This window comes from Prionailurus viverrinus, chromosome B2 (assembly GCF_022837055.1).
Source record: "Prionailurus viverrinus isolate Anna chromosome B2, UM_Priviv_1.0, whole genome shotgun sequence".
NCBI lineage: Eukaryota > Metazoa > Chordata > Mammalia > Carnivora > Felidae > Prionailurus > Prionailurus viverrinus.
The window spans coordinates 143,239,523-143,257,513 of record NC_062565.1 but is presented as its reverse complement, the minus strand read 5'-3'; the positions used below and the strand labels follow the sequence as shown (position 1 = coordinate 143,257,513).

The window sequence follows — 17,991 nt, the reverse complement described above, 5'->3', positions numbered from 1 at the left end:
TTATATACCGTCCTCAGCCTTGCTAATAATATTCCCTTAATCAAAATGAAAAAATAACTTAGGGGTGCCTGGGTGGCTCAGTCGGCTGAGCATCTGACTCTTGATTTTGCCTCAGGTCACGATCCCAGGGTCATGGGATCAAACCCTGTATTGGACTCCACGCTAAGCGTGGATCTGCTTAAGATTCTCTGTCTTTCCCTCTACCCCTCTCCCTTGCTCATGCTCTCTAGAGACTCTCTCTAAAGTAAAAAAATAATGATAATTTAACTGGAAAAATTACACATACTTGGGTGTTGTTTGATGCGTTCATTGTATTTATTCAAATAAGCCCATTTAAAAAATCTTTTAATCTATTAATGAAGTAAATTGCTTCTACTGACTTCCTCAAATTATACTACCCTTGCATGCCTACAACTAGCCCAACCTGGAGATGAAGTATTGTCTTTGATACACACAGTTGAAGTTGATTTACTGATGAGTTCAGAATTTCTACAGCTGTATTCATGAGTGAAACAAACTTATGATTTCCTTTTGATAATGTCTTTGTATCTGGATTTCTCAAAGTTATGTTGATCTCTCAGAATGAGTTGGACAGTAAGTACTCCTTCCTTTTCCACTGCCTGGAACAATTTATATAAACTGGGATAACCTATTGCATGAAAGTTGGGTATAACATGCCTATGCATCTGAATTTTTTTGTGGAAAGATTTTTAACCATTGCTTCAATGTACTCAGTAGTTTTAGTACAAGTCAAGCTGTTAAGCTTTTTATTTCCTCTTGAGTCAGTTCTATTGAATTACTAAAAAAAATTTTTCCAGTTCATGTAAGTTTTCCAAATTGTTGGCAAGTAGCTGCTGATAGTATTTATTATCTTTTTAAAAATCAACTTCATTGAGCTATAATTTGTATACATTAAATAAAGTTCTCAGCAGTCAGTCTCCTATGCTCATCCTTGGTTCAAGGCAACCAGTGATCTAATTTCTCTCACTAGTTGCTTCTTCTTGAATTTTACGTGAAGGGAACTGTATAGTATGCTCACTTTTGTGTATGGCTGCCTTTACTCAGTACAATAGTTTAAGAGTATTCTAAATCCTTGTGTGCATCGGCAGTTCATTCCTTTTCATGAAGAGTAGTATTTCATTATATAAATATACCACAACTTATTTATCCACCCAAATTGCCAGGCATTTAGCTTGCTTCCAGTATTTGGCTACTATAAAACTGCTATGAACATGCATGTGTAAGACCTTTGGTAGATGTGTGGTTTCATTTCTCCTGAGTGAATACCTGAGAGTGGAATTAATTGCTAGATCATATGGTAAGCATGTTTAAATGCATAAGAAATTACTAAATTATTTTCCAAAGTGGTTATGCCATTTTACACTCCCTGCAACAGTGTATGAGAGCATTAGTAGGTTCGCTCCTCACCAGCACATGGTGTTGTCAGTCTCTTTTGTTTTAGCTATTCTAGTAAGTATGCAGTGGTAGGACACTGTTCCTAATTTGCATTTCTCCAATGTAGTCATGGTGAGTATCATTTCATGTTCTTATTGATCATTTGCACATCATCTTTAGGGACATGTCTGTTCAAATTCCTTGCTATGTGTACGTATTCCCCATCCACTCATACATATGTGCTATGTGTATGTATGAATACTCACATAGATGTATACAATATGTCTACATACATATGGATATATATAAGCTTCCAACCTTATTTTGTTATAAAAATTCTATATACAATCCTTTATAAGATATGTGTGCTGAAAATAATTTCTCTTACTCTGTGGCTTGCCTTTTCATTTGCTTAATGGTATCTTTCAAAAAGTGAAAATCTTAAATTTTGATGAAGTCCAGTGTCAATTTTTTTTTTCTTTCATGGTTCATGCTTTTTGTGTCCAATCCATTGAATCTTTACTTAATCCAAGGTTTCAAACCCAAGGTTTACAGAGAAGTTTAGTTTTTACATTTATATCTGTGATTTACTTACAGTTAATTTTTATGTAGAGTATGAGGTCAGAATCAAGGTGGTTTTTTGTTTTGTTTTGTTTTTGTTTTTAAATACAGATATGCAATTGTTTCAGCACCATTTGTGAAAAAGAAAATTCCCCAGATGTTACCTAGACTTACTGCGGTGATCCTTTCACAATACAGTTGACCTCTGAACAACTAAGAGCTTAGGGGTTGCTGATGCCCTGCAAAGCTGAAACTCCATGTGTAACTTTGACTTCCCCCAAACTTAGCTACTAATAGCCTACTATGGACCAGAAGCCTTATCAATAGCAAAAGCAGTCAATTAATACATATTTTGTATGTTTTACCTATTATATACTGTATTTTTGTAATCTAGTGAGCTAGAGAAAATGTTATTAACCAAATCATAAGGAACAGAAAATACATTTAAAGTACCATATATTTTTTTCTTTTTAAAGTTTTTATTTAAATTCCAATTAGTTTACATACAGTGTAATATTAGTTTCCAGTGTAGAATTTAGTGATTCATGTAGATTCTGGTGTAGAATAAGTGATTCACTTATATACAACACCCAGTGCTTATCACAACAAGTGCCCTCCGTAATACCCATCACCAATTTAACCCATCCCCTTTCCCACCTCCCCTCCAGCAACCCTCAGTTTGTTCTCTATAGTTAAGAGTCTGCTTTCAGGTTTGCCTCTCTTTTTTATTCCCCCTATTCCATCTGTTTTGTTTCTTAAATTCCACATATGATTAAAATCATATGGTATTTGTCTTTCTTTGATGGATTTATTTCACTTAGCACAATGTACTCTAGTTCCATCTATGTTTTTGCAAATGGTAATGGTAAATGAGTAGTATTCCACTGTGTGTGTGGAATATATATACACACACACACATATATATACATATACATATATATGTATGCATATTATACATATGTATATATACACACACACACACTCCACATCTTCTTTATTCATTCACCATGCAACGGACATTTGGGCTCTTTCCATAATTTGGCTATTGTTGATAGTGCTGCTATAAACATTGGGGTGTACGTATCCCTTTTAATCAGTATTTTTGTATCCTTTAGGCAAATACCTACTCGTGCAATTGCTGGACTGTAGGGTAGACCTATTTGTAACTTAAAAAAATTTTTTTTAACGTTTATTCACTTTTGAGAGACAGAGAGAGACAGAGCATGAGTGGAGGAGGCGCAGATAGAGCGAGACACAGAATCTGAAGCAGGCTCCAGGCTCTGAGCTGTCAGCACAGAGCCTGACGTAGGGTTCAAACCCATGAACCATGAGATTGTGACCTGACCTGAAGTCAGACATTTAACCAACTGAGCCACCCAGGCACCCCTATTTTTAACTTTCTGAGGAATCTTCACACTGTTTTCCAGACTGGCCTCACCAGTTTACATTCCATCCAAGAGTGTAGGAAGGTTCCCCTTTATCCACATCCTCACCAACACCTGTTGTTTTCTGTATTGTTAATTTTAGCCATTCTGACAGGTGTGAGGTGATATCTCATTGTAGTTTTGGCTTGCTTTTCCATGATAATAAGTGATGTTGAGCATCTTTTCATGTGTCTGTTAGCCATCTGGATGTCTTCTTTGGAGAAGTGTCTATTCATGTCTTTTGCCCATTTCTTCACTGGATTATTTGTTTTTTGGGTGTTGAGTGTGATAAGTTCTTTATTTATATTTATATTTTGGATACTAACCCTTAATCAGATGTCATTTGCAAATATATTCACCCATTCTGAAGCCTTTTAGTTTTGTTGATCATTTCCTTCACTGTGCAGAAGCTTTTTATATTGATGAAGTCCCAATAGTTCACTTTTGCTTCTGCTTCCCTTGCCTCTGGTGATATGTCTAGTAAGGAGTTGCCCCAGCCAAGGTCAAAGGGCTTCTCCTCTAGGATTTTGATGTCCTCCTGTCTCACAGTTAGGTCTTTCATCTATTTTGGGTTTATTTTTGTGTATGGTGTAAGAAAGTGGTCCAGTTTCATTCTTCTGCATGTAGCTGCCCAGTTTTCCCAGCACCATTTGTTGAAGAGACTGTCTTTTCTCCACTGGATAGTCTTTCTTCTTCATCAAAGATTAGTTGACCATATAGTTACAGGTTCATTTCTGGGTTTTCTACTCTGTTCCATTGATCAATGTATGTTTTTATGCCAGAACCATACTGCCTTGATGACTACAGTTTTGAAGTGATGCCTCTGGCTTTTCTTTTCTCTTTCAAGATTGCTTTGCTATGTGGTTCCACACCAGTTTTAGGATGGTTTGTTCTAGCTCTGTGAAAAATGGTTGTGGTATTTTGCTAGGGATTGCATTAAATGTGTAGAATGCATTGGGTAGTACAGACATTTTAACAATATTTGTTCTTCCAATTCATGAGCATGGAAAGTTTTTCCATTTCTTTCTATCATCTTCACTTTCTTTCATCAGTGTTTTATAATTTTTCAGAGTATAGATCTTTTTGCCTCTTTAGTTAGATTTATTCCTAGTTATATTAGGTTTTTGCTGCAATTGTAAATAGGATCAATTCCTTGATTTCCCTTTCTGCTGCTTCATCATTGGTGCATAGAAATGCAACAGGTTTCTGTAAAGATTTTGTATCCTGTGACATTACTGAACTCATGTATCAGTTCCAGCAATTTTGTGGTAGTGTCTTTTGGGTTTTCCATATAGAATATCATGTCATCTGCAAATAGTAAATGTTTGACATCTTCCTTGTCGATCTGGATGCCTTTTACTTCTTTTGTTGTCTGACTGCTGAGGCTAGGACTTCCAGTACTATATTAAATAACAATGGTGAGAGTGGACATCTGTCTTGTTCCTGACCTTAGGGAAAAACCTTCCAGGGTTTCCTCATTGAGGATGAGGATGTGGGTTTTTATTATGTTCCCTCTAAACCTACTTTGTTGAGTCTTTATCATGAATGGATATTGTACTTTGTCAAATGCTTTTCTGCATCTTTTGAGAGGATCATATGGTTCTTACCCTTACTTTTATTAATGCAAATCTTGAACCATCCTTGCAGCCAGGAATAAATCCCACTTGATCATGATGAATGATTCTTTTAATGTACTGTTGGATTCGATTTGCTAGTATTTTGTTGAGAATTTTTGCATCCATGTTCATCAGGGATGTTGGCCTGTAGTTTTCTTTTTTAGTGATGTCTTTGTCTGGTTGTGGAATCAGGATAATGCTGGCCTTACAGAATGAGTTTAGAAATTTTCCTTCCATTTATATTTTTTGGAATAGTTTGAGAAGAGCAGGTATTAACTCTTCTTTAAAAGTTTGGTAGAATTCCCTTGAAGCCATCTGGCCCTGGACTTTTGTTTGTTGGGGGATTTCTGATTACGGATTCAATTTCTTTACTGGTTATCAGTCTGTACAAGTTTTTTTTTATTTCTTCCAGTTTCACTTTTGGTTGCTTAGATTTCTAGAATTTATCCATTTTTTCCAGATTGTCCAATGTGTTGGCATATAATTTTTCATAATATTTTCTTATTGTATTTCTGTGTGGTTGGTTGTTATTTCTCTTTTCTCATTTGTGATTTCATTTATTTGGGTCCTTTCTCTTTTCTTTTTCATAAGACTGGCTTAGGGGTTTATCAGTTACATTAATTTTTTCAAAGAACCAGGTCTTGGTTTCATTGATTTGTTCCTCCATTTTTTTTTTTTTAAGTTTCTGTATCATTTGTTTCTGCTCTAATCTTTATTATTTACCTTCTGCTGGCTTTAGGCTTCATTTATTGTTCTTTTTCTAGTTCCGTTAGGTATAAGATTAGAATGTGTATTGAGAGTTTTCTTGCTTCTTGAGGTAGGACCATATTGCAATATACTTCCCTCTTAGGATTGCCTTTGCTGCATCCTAAAAGTTTTGGACTGTGGTGTTTTCATTATTCAAAGAACGATTGCTTGGGGCGCCTGGGTGGCGCAGTCGGTTAAGCGTCCGACTTCAGCCAGGTCACGATCTCGCGGTCCGGGAGTTCGAGCCCCGCGTCGGGCTCTGGGCTGATGGCTCGGAGCCTGGAGCCTGCTTCGGATTCTGTGTCTCCCTCTCTCTCTGCCCCTCCCCCGTTCATGCTCTGTCTCTCTCTGTCCCAAAAATAAATAAACGTTGAAAAAAAAAATTAAAAAAAAAAAAATAAAGAATGATTGCTTAACCCAATCACTCTTTAGTAGGATGTTCTTTAACCTCCATGTATTTATAATCTTTCCAATTTTTTTCTTGTAGTTGATTTCAAGTTTCATAGTGTTGTGGTCTGAAAATATGCATGGTATGATCTCAATCTTTCTGTACTTGTTGAGGGCTGATTTGTGATACAGTATGTGATCTATTCGGGAGAATGTCCCATGTGCACTCAAAAACAATGTGTATTCTGCTGCTTTAGGATGAAATGTTCTTAATGTATCCATTAAGTCCATCTGGTCCAGTGTGTTATTTGAAGTCATTGTTTCTTTGTTGATTTTCTGTTTAGATGATCTGTCCATTGCTATAAGTGGGGTGTTTAAGTCCCTACTATTATTGTATTATTATCAATGAATTCCTTTATGTTTGTTATTAAGTGTTTTATATATTTGGGTGCTTCCAAGTTGAGGTCATAAATATTTACAATTGTTAGATCTTCTTGTTGGATAGTCCCCTTTATTATGATCTAGTGCCCTTTTCCAACTCGTTACAGTCTGTTGGTTTTTAAGTTTATTTATTTACTTTTGAGAGAGAGAGTGAGAGAGGGAGGGAAGGAGGAAGGGAGAGGGAGAGAGAAAGCATAAGCAGGGAGGGGGAAGAGAGAAGGAGAGACAGAATCCCAAGCAGGCTCCATACCATCAGCACAAAGCCTGATGTAGGGCTTGAACTCAAGAAATGTGAGATCATGACCTGAGCCGAGATCAAGACTCGGACGCTTAACTAACTGCACCACCCAGGCACCCCAGTCTTTGGTTTAAATCTAGTTTGTTTGATGTAAGTATTGTTACTCTGGCTTTCTTTTGACATCCATTTGCATGATAAATATTTCTCCCTCCCCTCAAATGCACAGATGTCTTTAGGTCTCAAATCTCTTGTAGGCAGCATATAGTTGGGTCTTTTTTAAATTCATTCTGACACTCTTTACCTTTTGATTGGAGCATTTAGTCCATTTACATTCAGCATAATTATTGATATGTACTTAGAGCCATTTTATTACTTTTTTTGTTGCTGTTTCTGGAGATTTCCTCTGGTCCTTTCTTGTCTTTTGTCACTTTTGGTCTTTTCCCTCCCACTCAAAGCGTCTCCTTTAATATTTCCTCCAGGGATGGTTTAGTGGTCACAAACTCCTTTAGTTTTCATTTGTCTGGGAAACTCTTCATCTCTCCTTCCATCTTGAATGATAGTCTTGCTGGATAGGGTATTCTTGGCTGCAGATTTTTCCCATTCAGTGGGTTGAACTTCTGGTTTGCCAAGTTTCTGTGGAAAGATCTGCTGCCAATGTTATAGCACTTGCCTTGTGAGTAAGGGACTTCTTTTGTCTTGCTGCTTTTAGGACATTTTCTTTATCACTGTATTTTGCAAACTTAACTACAATATATCTCGGCATTAGCCTACTTTTGTTGATCTTGTTGGGAATTCTCTGTGCCTCCTGGATTTGGATGTCTGCTTCCTTCCCCAGGTTAGAGAGGTTTTCAGCTATGATTTCTTCAAAAAAAACTTCTGCCCCTTTTTCTCTCTTCTTCTTCTGGGACTCCTATGACACAAATGTTATTATGTTTGATGGAGTCATGGAGTTCCCTAAGTCAACTCTTGTGATCCACAGTTTTTCCTTCCCTCTTTTGTTCAGCTTCATTATTTTCCATAATTCTATCTTTTATATCACTTATTTGTTCTTCTGACTCTTCCATCCTTGTGGTCATTATATCTGGTCAGTTTCAAATCTTAGATGTTGCATCTTTCATTCCTGCCTGATTGTATCTTAGCTCTTTTATCTCTGCAGTAAGGCTCTCCCTGGTATCTTCCATACTCTTCTCAAGCCTGGTAGAGTATCCTTACGACTGTTACTTTAAATTCTGCATGAGGCATATTACTTAGATCTGTTTTGTTTACAGCTCTAGCTGTGACCTTTTCTTGTTCTTTCTTTTGGGATGAATTCCTCTGTCTTCGTATTTTGTCTAGGTCTCTGTCTTCTTTTTTGTGTTAGAAAAGCTCGTTATGTTCCCTATTCCTGAGAGTAATGGCTTTATGAAGAGGTCACGTAATGTCCAGGGCCTAACGCTTCAGGAAGTGTCTCTGGTGTGTGTTGCATGTAGTCTGCTGCTGCGTCTGGCTTCTCTATCCCTCAGGTCAGTCATCTACAGAGGCTCTCCTCTGTAGATGGGCAGTGTTTGGACTTTGGCCATAGTGTGGCCAGTCTGAACTAGGTGTGCCTGGTCTGTTTGTTAAATGAGACCTGATGCTACTTCTACTAGAACTGAAGCCTTGTAGATCTCTATGGTCAGAAGACATGATACAAGTGGGGGTTTCTGGTGGCCTTCTGGGGAAGGGGCCCGCTGCACTGATCCTTAGGCACACTTGCAGAGCACAGGGACAGGGCTGGCTGACTAAGAGGTTAGTCAGCCAGTGTTGGTGCTGTGCTTTTCAGTGAAGTTGGTTTATGCTGAGGGACAGGGGAGGGAAATGGCACCAGCCAGGTCCTTTGTTCCAAGAGGGGGGTGGTCCATAGTTGCTGTTCTCAGGAAAGCCCTCTCAGAAGAGTGAATAATTTCCTATCGTGTGTCCTAGGCATTTTCCAGATCACTGTTTTCACACTGTCTGTGTCCAGGTTGCTTGCCTGCCTAGGGCAGCGCAGTGCACTTTGGGCTCTCTATTCCAGCCAAATCTGCTGACTTTTAAAATTCCAAACTTTAGGGGCACTTGGGTGGCTCAGTCAGTTGAGCATCTGACTTTGGCTCAGGTCATGATCTCATGGTTCTTGAGTTTGAGCCCCACATTGCGCTCTGTGCTGACAGAGCTCTGAGTCTGCTTTGGATCCTGTCTCCCTCTCTCTGTCCCTCCCCCACTTGCACTCTGTCACTGTCTCTCTCCCAAAAATAAAAATTTTAAATTCCAAACTTTAAGGACCTGGCATGACAGGGACCTGCACTGCTCTTCTGGGGAAGGGTCTTGCTGCCCTGGGACTGATGCAGGTTTGACCCAGAAGGGCAGTTTGACATCAGAGTGCAAGGGCATAGGATTTGGAGCAAAGCAGGTTAAACAGCCAGTGTCCAGGTTAGCTACCCTCAGCAGGTGTCTCTGAGCCTATGCTGAGGGGTGGGAGAGGGAAATGGCACCCGCCGGGCTCTTCTGTTCCCAGAGGGGCAATGCCACCACTCACAGATGTGCTCCAAGAAGGGGGAACAGTCTCTCCTGTGAATCTTAGGCAATCCGCACACCATGCCATCTGCCCCCAAGTTACCTGCCTGCCTTCTCTCCAGGAGCAGGGCAGTGCTCTCTGGGCCCTACCCTAGCCACATCACGGACCTCTGAAACTCCAGGCTTTGAGTTGTTTGCAAAAACTCACGAAAATCAGCCTCTCATTTTCCCAACCAATGGCTCTGGGGAAGTGTTTTCCTTGCGTGAGCCCCTGTGTACTTCTCTTCCCCTCCCTCTCTTTCTCACCTCTCTCCGCGACCAAGGCTCCCTCCCCTCTGCAGCCGCCGCAATCCACTTCTCCCCATTTCTCCCCCAAACCATGTCTCTGTACTTCCTACCTTCCTGGATGTGGCCTCTTCTCTCCCTTTAGTTATGCACTTTGTTCTATCAGCCCTCAGGTCGATTTCTTGGGTGTTCAGAATGATCTGATAGTTATATAGCTGTGTTTGAGGGATGAGACAAGCCTAGGGTCCTGCTACCACTCCAGCATCTTAGCTTGCCCCCGCCCCTTCTATCTGTTCTGTATTTGTTGGGGAAAAAAAAAAAAAAAACACCCATGTATGTGTAAGGGGACCTGTGCAGTTCAAACTGCAGTTGTTCAAAGGTCAACCGTTTGTACAAATATCAAATCATTATATTGTGTACTTTAATATAACATTATATGCCGATTACAACTCAATAGAAAAAAAGACTATTGTTTCCTCCCAGTGAATTATCTAGGCATCTTTTAATTACCTTTGATTACCTGGTAATCTCTAGAGTTATGTCTACCTTTTCATTCATAAAAGTGTTATAGGTTGCTTTTACTTGGAAATGTTTGACTTTCTTTAAAATCGGTGACATTACTGGATATATCACATTTCAGATAAAAATAAAATAAATGAACAAACACCAAAAGGACACGAACATTTGCTGTTTTCCCAGCAGAGGTTATAGGTTGGTGTTCAGTGGTTAGCATGTCCCCACCGAGACAACGGCATGGATTTGTAAGATAGCTCTTGAACAGCTGGCCTGAGGTTACTGAAAAGAGCAGGTTGCTAGGGAGAACTCGGGACCCTGGTTTCACTGACCCTACATTTCAACTAACTACACTATGTAGTTTTTCTTAAGAACTGAAAACATTTTCTAGAGACAACCCATGAATTCTGCAATAAAGTTTAAGGTTTTTTCAATTTTCAAGTGTAGTGCTACTTATTTACAAGCATTCTGACTCATTTATCCTGGAAGAGATCCGTACTAAAAAGAAAAACATCCTAGTAGAGGGGGAAGAGTTTAGCCAGTGAAAAGAAGCTTCGCCAAGACACCACCAGTCTTGCAGTCACAGAAAATGATAACAAAAGATGTTTCCATGAATGAATTGGGTTTACTGAATTAGGTCAGCACAGGGTGGTAAAAATATACCACAACTGGAAAGACAAAAACAAGGGAACTGATACCCAGTGCTGTAAAGAAAATAAGCAGGAAGCCGCCCTCCTAGTTGCCTTTCAGTGGCACAGGCCTGCAGGCTCTTGCCTCACGAAACGTGCTGTCAGACGTGGATTAACTATGTCTCGGCACCAGCCTGGTCAGACCTCAGCCCGAGGCAGCTTTCATCACAGTGGCCAGTACCTGTGCGGGATACGGCCACGCGTGGTGACTGATCTTACACAATAATGCACACACTGTTCCAGACTCACTTTTGAAATAAAGGACTCGTAATCATTTCCTGAAAAAGAAGTTGTTAAAGCATCACTTAGCTTTTGCCGAATGTCTGATGCCTTTGTGACAGTACAAGTCACGCTGGGCGACGTGGATCACCTGTCATTTCCTCTAAAAAGCATTCTTTTTTTCTGAGCAGATTTCAAGGATCCTCCTCTTCCCAGCCACGAAACTGTCCTCCCTCCCACCAGGTTCTGTTTCAGGTGCAGCCAGCCACTACTTCCTCAATCAGTGATTCATCATCACCAGTGCACAGTGTTTCTCTGCTCAGATAAATTCTGATGCCAACACAATTCAAAGAAGCGAAACCTTTCCAGATGTAAGTGCTTACTGCTGACAACTGCTTAGTGGGTTCCGAGGTTTGAGGGATCAGAGTTCCAGACAGCAAAATTATATATAAATCTAGATCATACCATAGATATAGTGATTACTTTTGAACATGGCAGGGGCAGGCATTTGTGAGATTCCAGGAGGTTCTGGTGTTCTATGGTCCACAGAAGTTCATTCACCTCCAGGTCTGAATTCATTCTCCCTTTCCTGTGTCTAAAATGCTTTTTTATGCCAAATTCTCAATAAAGAGAAAAGCTGAGGGATATGGTGACGGTGGAAACCACACAGCTGCTATATGGAGATGACAGAAGGTTTCGTCCCGGGAGAGGCTGCTTTCGGGAGAAAACAGTGTGGTGACAGCAAGGCTTGGCTGGTGGGGCTAGACTCTCTGATGGTAATGGAGTCTGAGCTCTTCTGGATATACTATGAATACATGCATTTCTGCTAAAAGAGAAAAAAGTTTCTTGTCTGAGAAGAAGATAGTGTGACAGAGTGTTCTGGATTCAAAACTGGGTTCAAATTCTGCTTTACCACCCATGTACTTCCTGGGCAACTTGCTCAACCTCCCTGACCTGAGTTTTTTCTTCTATTAACTGAGAACAGCATCTGCTCAATGGGGTTCCTGGGAAGACTGACAGAGAACACATGGAAAAGACAAGCACTTAGTTGGACTTTGTCCTAGCTCCTCTTCAGGTCTTTCTCGGAGTAATGCTTTAGAGAACTGTAGTTATCCAAAGTCTGAAGACACATCCAATTCAGTCACTGGGCCTAAGGAAAAGAGTTCACGCTTTGGTGGATGGGAGAATTATAGCATTCCAGAGACCCTTATATGGGTGAATTCAGAGAAGTCTCCACCTTACAGAAAGCCATCAAGACTTGCTGCCTCAAGGCCCGAAGCTAGTCTTTGGTGATGACATTATGGCTACTATTTACGGGCAGGTATGTTCTGTGGTCAAGGGTTACGAAGTAGTAGTACCTCATAATACGACAGGCACCAGAACAGTATGTGGGGAAAACGATCATCAACAGTGTTATAAGTGCTTTCTACGGTTAATCTTATTTAATCCCCCTAGTGATTCTCTAAGCAGGTACCATGTGAGTCCCTATGTTACAGATGAGAAGACTGAGGCACAGAGAATGAAGGATCTCCTACTAAGAAATAATGGAGTGAGACTCGTGTGGTCTGACTCCAGAGCTCATGCTCTTGACCACAATGTCTCCCCTCTAGGTAACATGAACTTCTCATGGTCATGGAGATTTCCCCAGCTGTGGCTCTATTTCAGAATGGCTGGTCAGTCACCAGAGGGCAGGATATACCTCTTCCTTTCTTCACTCCATGGAGGTGTACAGGGAATTCACAAGGCCTTTTCAGAGTCAGTCAAAATTATTACATTTACTCTACCAAATAAATAAACTCACACAAAAAAAGAATGTTCTATTTTACCTAGTGGTAGATTTGTCTTCTGTGATGACAACTTACAAAGACCCTTAGCTGTAACAGCAACCGCTAATAGTATCTTTGTTCCTTGCAATTTTCTGTCATTTCACTTCACTGGTGTATCTTTCAAACTTGGGGATCTCGCAGCTTATTTAAGCGATAGATGGGGGAAAAGAGGGTGAGAATCCACTTCCTGAGCAATGTATAGAAAGGCAGTCACAGGGAAACCATCCCTGGAGTGGTAAAACAGTCTGAGAAAGCCCTCATGGAGAAAGGTCCCCTGAGGACTTGGTTCCAAAGCCACAATTTCCGGTCAAATCCCAGGGATGGGACTTGTGTCCTTAAGCAACCGAGAAGAGGAGCTCCATGTGGCCCATCATCACAGGGGGGAGGTGGGAGAGCCAGATCTGTACCATAAGCCAGAAGAATCTATGGAGCAGGTTTAAAAATAGCACAGCTCAGCAGGGAGTCCCTGGAGCACCTGTTTTCCTCAGAGCAGAGACAAATTTGTATGAGAAAGGAAGAGCTGAGGGGTGACAACAGGTGGCCACGCTAATTGAAACCTGACAGGAGAGTGTGTTAAAAACTCAGCTTGACAAGCAGGTTGTGAGAATGGCTCACAAGAGCTCCCTTGGAGAGAACTATGAAGATTACAACACACAGCAAGTACCTTTCAAAGGGAGCACAAAAGTGATATGCCGTAAGCACTTCAGAGGATCCAAATTTAACATGTAATCACAACAACGCATGGTAAAAAAATGATTTCACAGATTTAATTAAAGCTTAAAACTTGGAGAGTTTTCACAACAGCAGAATAGTTGAATAAAGAAGTAAGAGCTTTCCCTTTTCATCAAGCGATATACTCGGGGGGAACGGAAAGCAGGATTCTATTTCATTTATTTTTACTCTACCGGTTTCTGGAAAGAGTTTCCATCTCTGTGTTCTGTTTCCAGCAATGTCTCACTGGGAGCGGCTCTGCCCACTCACCTGAGCCCCTCGGTCGTTGACCAGTTCCACGGACCACCTCCCTTCGTACTGAATCCACACAAATATCCCTCCATCTGCGTCACACGTGGCCAGCTTCTGGTACGGCTCATTCCACCTCACCAGCACAACCTAGAAAACAGCCAAGAAGATATTTACCACAGGGATTAAAGCAGAGGGCCAGGAGTACGTCTCCAAAGAGATGAGATTTCAGAACTAAAGAGGAGGCACAGTCAAGGGGAATGAATGGCTGAGGGCAGGTGTGGGCATTAGGAGAGGGGACAGGGCATGGCCCACAGGTGGCAGAGACTCAGGGAATGGGGCTCCCATGACGAGGCTTCCTGAAAAATAGCCCTGAGCAAACCATAAACCGTGACACAAAAATGCCCGTTGCTAGAAAAGCAGAGGATCCAGAGCCCATTGGGACTCAGTCCTGCCTCTCACAAGTACAAGAATAGTTCAGTATCTAAATAATTTAGAAAAAATCATTGAAACATCTAAGCTACTTAGTACTTTATCAGAGAGGAAATATGAAATTACAAGCCTCAACATTTGTGAGTATGACAAATTAATTTTTTAATTTAAAAATTCTGAACCTGGACAAATCACCCATCTTTCTGGACTATCACTCCCTCACCCAAAAGGTGGACCCTCTGGGAGGTGGTCTGTGGGATTAGGTAAATGCCCAAGGAGACTGAGGACAGGACCCAAAGAGCCCAATAAAACCTGTAAGGACACAGGCCTATGAAGCGGTCCTGGGTGCCCATGAACCACAAAACCAATACCCTGCCTTCACTGTGGTAAACTCTGAGTGTCGCCTGACTGGTCCATGCTGGTGATCGTGAGGAATTCATTCCATCGGTCAGACATGTGGTTGGTACTTATTAGGTTCAGGCTGTGTGACACTATATGATCAATGCCAAGATGGAGAAGACCGGACCCCATGCTCAGGAAGCTAAAAATCCATCTGGGGGGTCAGCACATCCACGGATGCACAGACATACATGGATCTGTGACAGTCAAATGAGCACTGTCATTAACCACCCAACGCGCAGCTGCTGTTCATAAGAAAGATCTGAATCCCCTGTCTCCCCCCAGGACTTCACACCCAGTAAACGAATTCTCCAAATTCTAAAATAGCAAGCAAGGTGTGTGTGTGGGGGGGGGGGGGGTGCGCCTGGGTGGCTCAGTCAGTTAAGTGTCTGGCTCTTGATTTCAGCTCAGGTCATGATCTCATGGTTTGTGGGATCGAGCTGCGCTGTCAGCACACAGCCTGCTTGGGATTCTCTCTCTGCCCCTTCCCCACTCGTGCTCTCTCTCAAAATAAATAAACATTTAGAAAACAGTAATAAAATAAAAAAAATAGCAAGCAAGGCCAAGGACAGACTGTCAAGGACCTCTGCAATGTCCAGACCCCTTCTCACACCCACCTGTGTCCAAACCACAGGCTAACACCAAAGTCCTGTCCCTTCTCAAACCTGTGCCAAGGGCACGCCTGATTTTAAGTCTTTAATTTGGTTTTCAGGTATCAGAGAGTTGGAGGGCCCCCCAGCCCTGGTCTGCCACAGTTGGTGGCATCAGCACTTGTTGTGAGACGCATAATAAAATCCAAGAAGAAATTACTGCCCACCTAAAATGTAAAGACACTGTAGCTCTCTTTTAAAACTGCAAAAAATTAAAGACAGCTGTGAGACTGCACTCCTTGGAAGCCTGGCAATCACCCGGCAGATCTTACCTCGTTGATGGTTCCCACGCCAGAGTCTGCTTTCACGGATGCTGACGCCACCCACGCCCATGGCATGCTGTCCTGCTTTCTCTTTGCTGGACCTGCTGCCCCACTCTGCTCACACTCTGCAAGTGCAGCACGTGCACCATCCACCATAACTACCGGTCCACGTGCACGGCTCCCCACTGAGCTGTGCACCCGCGGAAGGGGGACAGGGGCAGGCTCACCTTTGAATACTGACACACTACAGTAATTCTGAGTGTATTGTGCCAAAGAGTACTATGTAATTAGAAGTTATGATCCATATCTTTGAACTATAAAAAGGTTATTGAAAACTATGTCCAGAAGGTTCTTTTCAATGCCCAAAGGCATTTTAACAACAGCCAACTCTGCCTGCCTGCTTACTATGAACTGCAGGTGCTGAGGATGGAGATTAAGACATCTTTGTGCCCGTGGAGTTCAGTTCACTAAACAGAGCACAGCGCTGCTCTATGTGCACTTAGAGAGTCGTGAACATACACAGGAGGGGAACTCAACACAGGTGGAGGGGGGAAACAAACCCAGATTCATTTTTTTAAGTCCAGTTTTAAAAACTCCCTATGTAAGAGTCTCTTACGGTTTGCCTCCCTCTCTGTTTTTACCTTATGTTTCCTTCCCTTCCCCTATGTTCATCTGTTAAGTTTCTCAAATTCCACGTATGAGTGAAGTCTTCAATACAGAGAACAAACAGAGGGTTCATGGGAGTGGAGGGGGTGTTAAATGGGTCACGGGCATTAAGGAGGGCACTCTTTAGGATGAGCACTGGGTGCTCATATATAAGAGATGAATCACTGGGTTCTACTCCTGAAGCCAAGACTGTACTGTATGTTAACTAACTTCAGAATAAAAAAATAAAAAATAAAAAATAAATATCAAAGAAGATTAAAAAAAAATACTGATCTAATTAAAAAAAACCAGTACCATCAACAACCGAAGTCTTTTAATGTGTCATAAAATTTAGAATTTCTAGTCAATAAAGGCCAACTTCATAAACCTCTTTCAGATCCAGTGATTTGGCCCAAGCACTGCAATCCACTAACGTGCATGCAGCTACATTTTGCTCCCTTTATAAGACACACATTCATCATTCAAGTCCACAATCACTGATGTACTTCAGAATGGCCACCACGGGATGGAATATGACAACTAAATACATGATATTCACAACTGACCAGTTTTTAAATGATTTCCTTAAGTTAACACAGAGACCATTCATCTGCTATGATCTTCCCTGTAAATAACATTTGACAAGGTGTCGTATTTTAGAAAATAAAGCTTAATAACATTTTCTGTACTTCTGCCTTTCTTCCTTTAACATCCATTGCCAGGCATGGTTGCATATTAAGTTAACCTCAATAATAAAAACCCTCTTCTTCACGAAAAGAGCCCGCAGACTCATAGCATGAAACAGACACAAAAGAGCAAAGGCAAAAAAGTTATTTTTCACTCTAAAGATTTCTTGGTCTTCTGACAACGCAGTAGTTGTTGAATAAACAAAAGGCTCACAGGCTTCATGTTTTTGTAATTCTTGATCAGCGCAGATGCAGCAGTAAACAGAAATGTAGTCCCATTCCCACACCTTTGCTGTGAGTTCTAACCAGTGTAACGGAATAGGCAGGTAGCTGCCCTAATTTAGAGAAAGAAATCTTTCCAATGATTCTTCATTTAAAAATAAAGTCAAACTGTTAATGTTGTTTCCGTGGATTAGAATTCTCATTTCCTCTCTCATCTACAATTCATAGCTGCCCGCCTTATCTCCCAGCAGCTTATTTCCTGTTCTCCAAATCCCTCCAATCCAGCTGGCAATGTCAGGACATCCCAGAGCGCCGAGAAACTACCAATGGGGAGCCCATCGCCCATATGCCCACATCATGTGGCAGGGTGCTCCGCCTCCTACCAGGAACTTTAAGGCAGAGCTCCCCTTCCTGTTCAAAGGAAACAGGGCTCCTATTTAGTCTGCGCACAAAAGAACTTGGGCTATCAGGGTGCTGTGTTCTACTAAAAAGTCCAAAGATAAGCTAAGTATTGATGCAGGTCTTTAATTACTCAAAAAAATGCCAGCCTGTCACTCTCTCCAATGTTAGATGAACACTTTATCATTTTATAGTTATTGCTAATAGACATTTATTGAGGACTATTAAAAGTAGACACATGTACATTTAAAATATAGGGCGGGTCTGCTGAAAGTCTATTTGGGATATAATCTAGTGCTCTAAATAAGTCACTTCATTTCCTACACCCTGTCTATTTTTAGGGAGAACAAACAAATGTCAGTTAACCCATCTCAAGGACGTTCATCTTTTCAGACAGAAACCCTTTAAATGGTGTTGGGAGGGGGCGCCTGGGTGGCTCAGTCGGTTGAGCGTCCGGCTTCGGCTCAGGTCATGATCTCGTGG

The 17,991-nt window shown here is 41.3% G+C and overlaps 1 protein-coding gene across 6 annotated transcripts in view; it reads right to left on the bottom strand.

Moving 5' to 3' along the window:
- The window catches only part of TULP4 (TUB like protein 4), a 260,270-nt gene that overhangs the window by 86,235 nt on the left and 156,044 nt on the right, over positions 1–17,991 (bottom strand). For all 6 annotated transcript variants that reach the window (XR_007152147.1, XR_007152148.1, XM_047858551.1 and 3 more), the window contains one exon: positions 13,834–13,962. Coding sequence is in view for 4 of the 6 variants with exons in the window: in XM_047858551.1 (XP_047714507.1) it covers positions 13,834–13,962 (129 nt within the window). In the remaining 2 variants the exon portion in view is untranslated. The remainder of the gene's footprint in view (positions 1–13,833; positions 13,963–17,991) is intronic.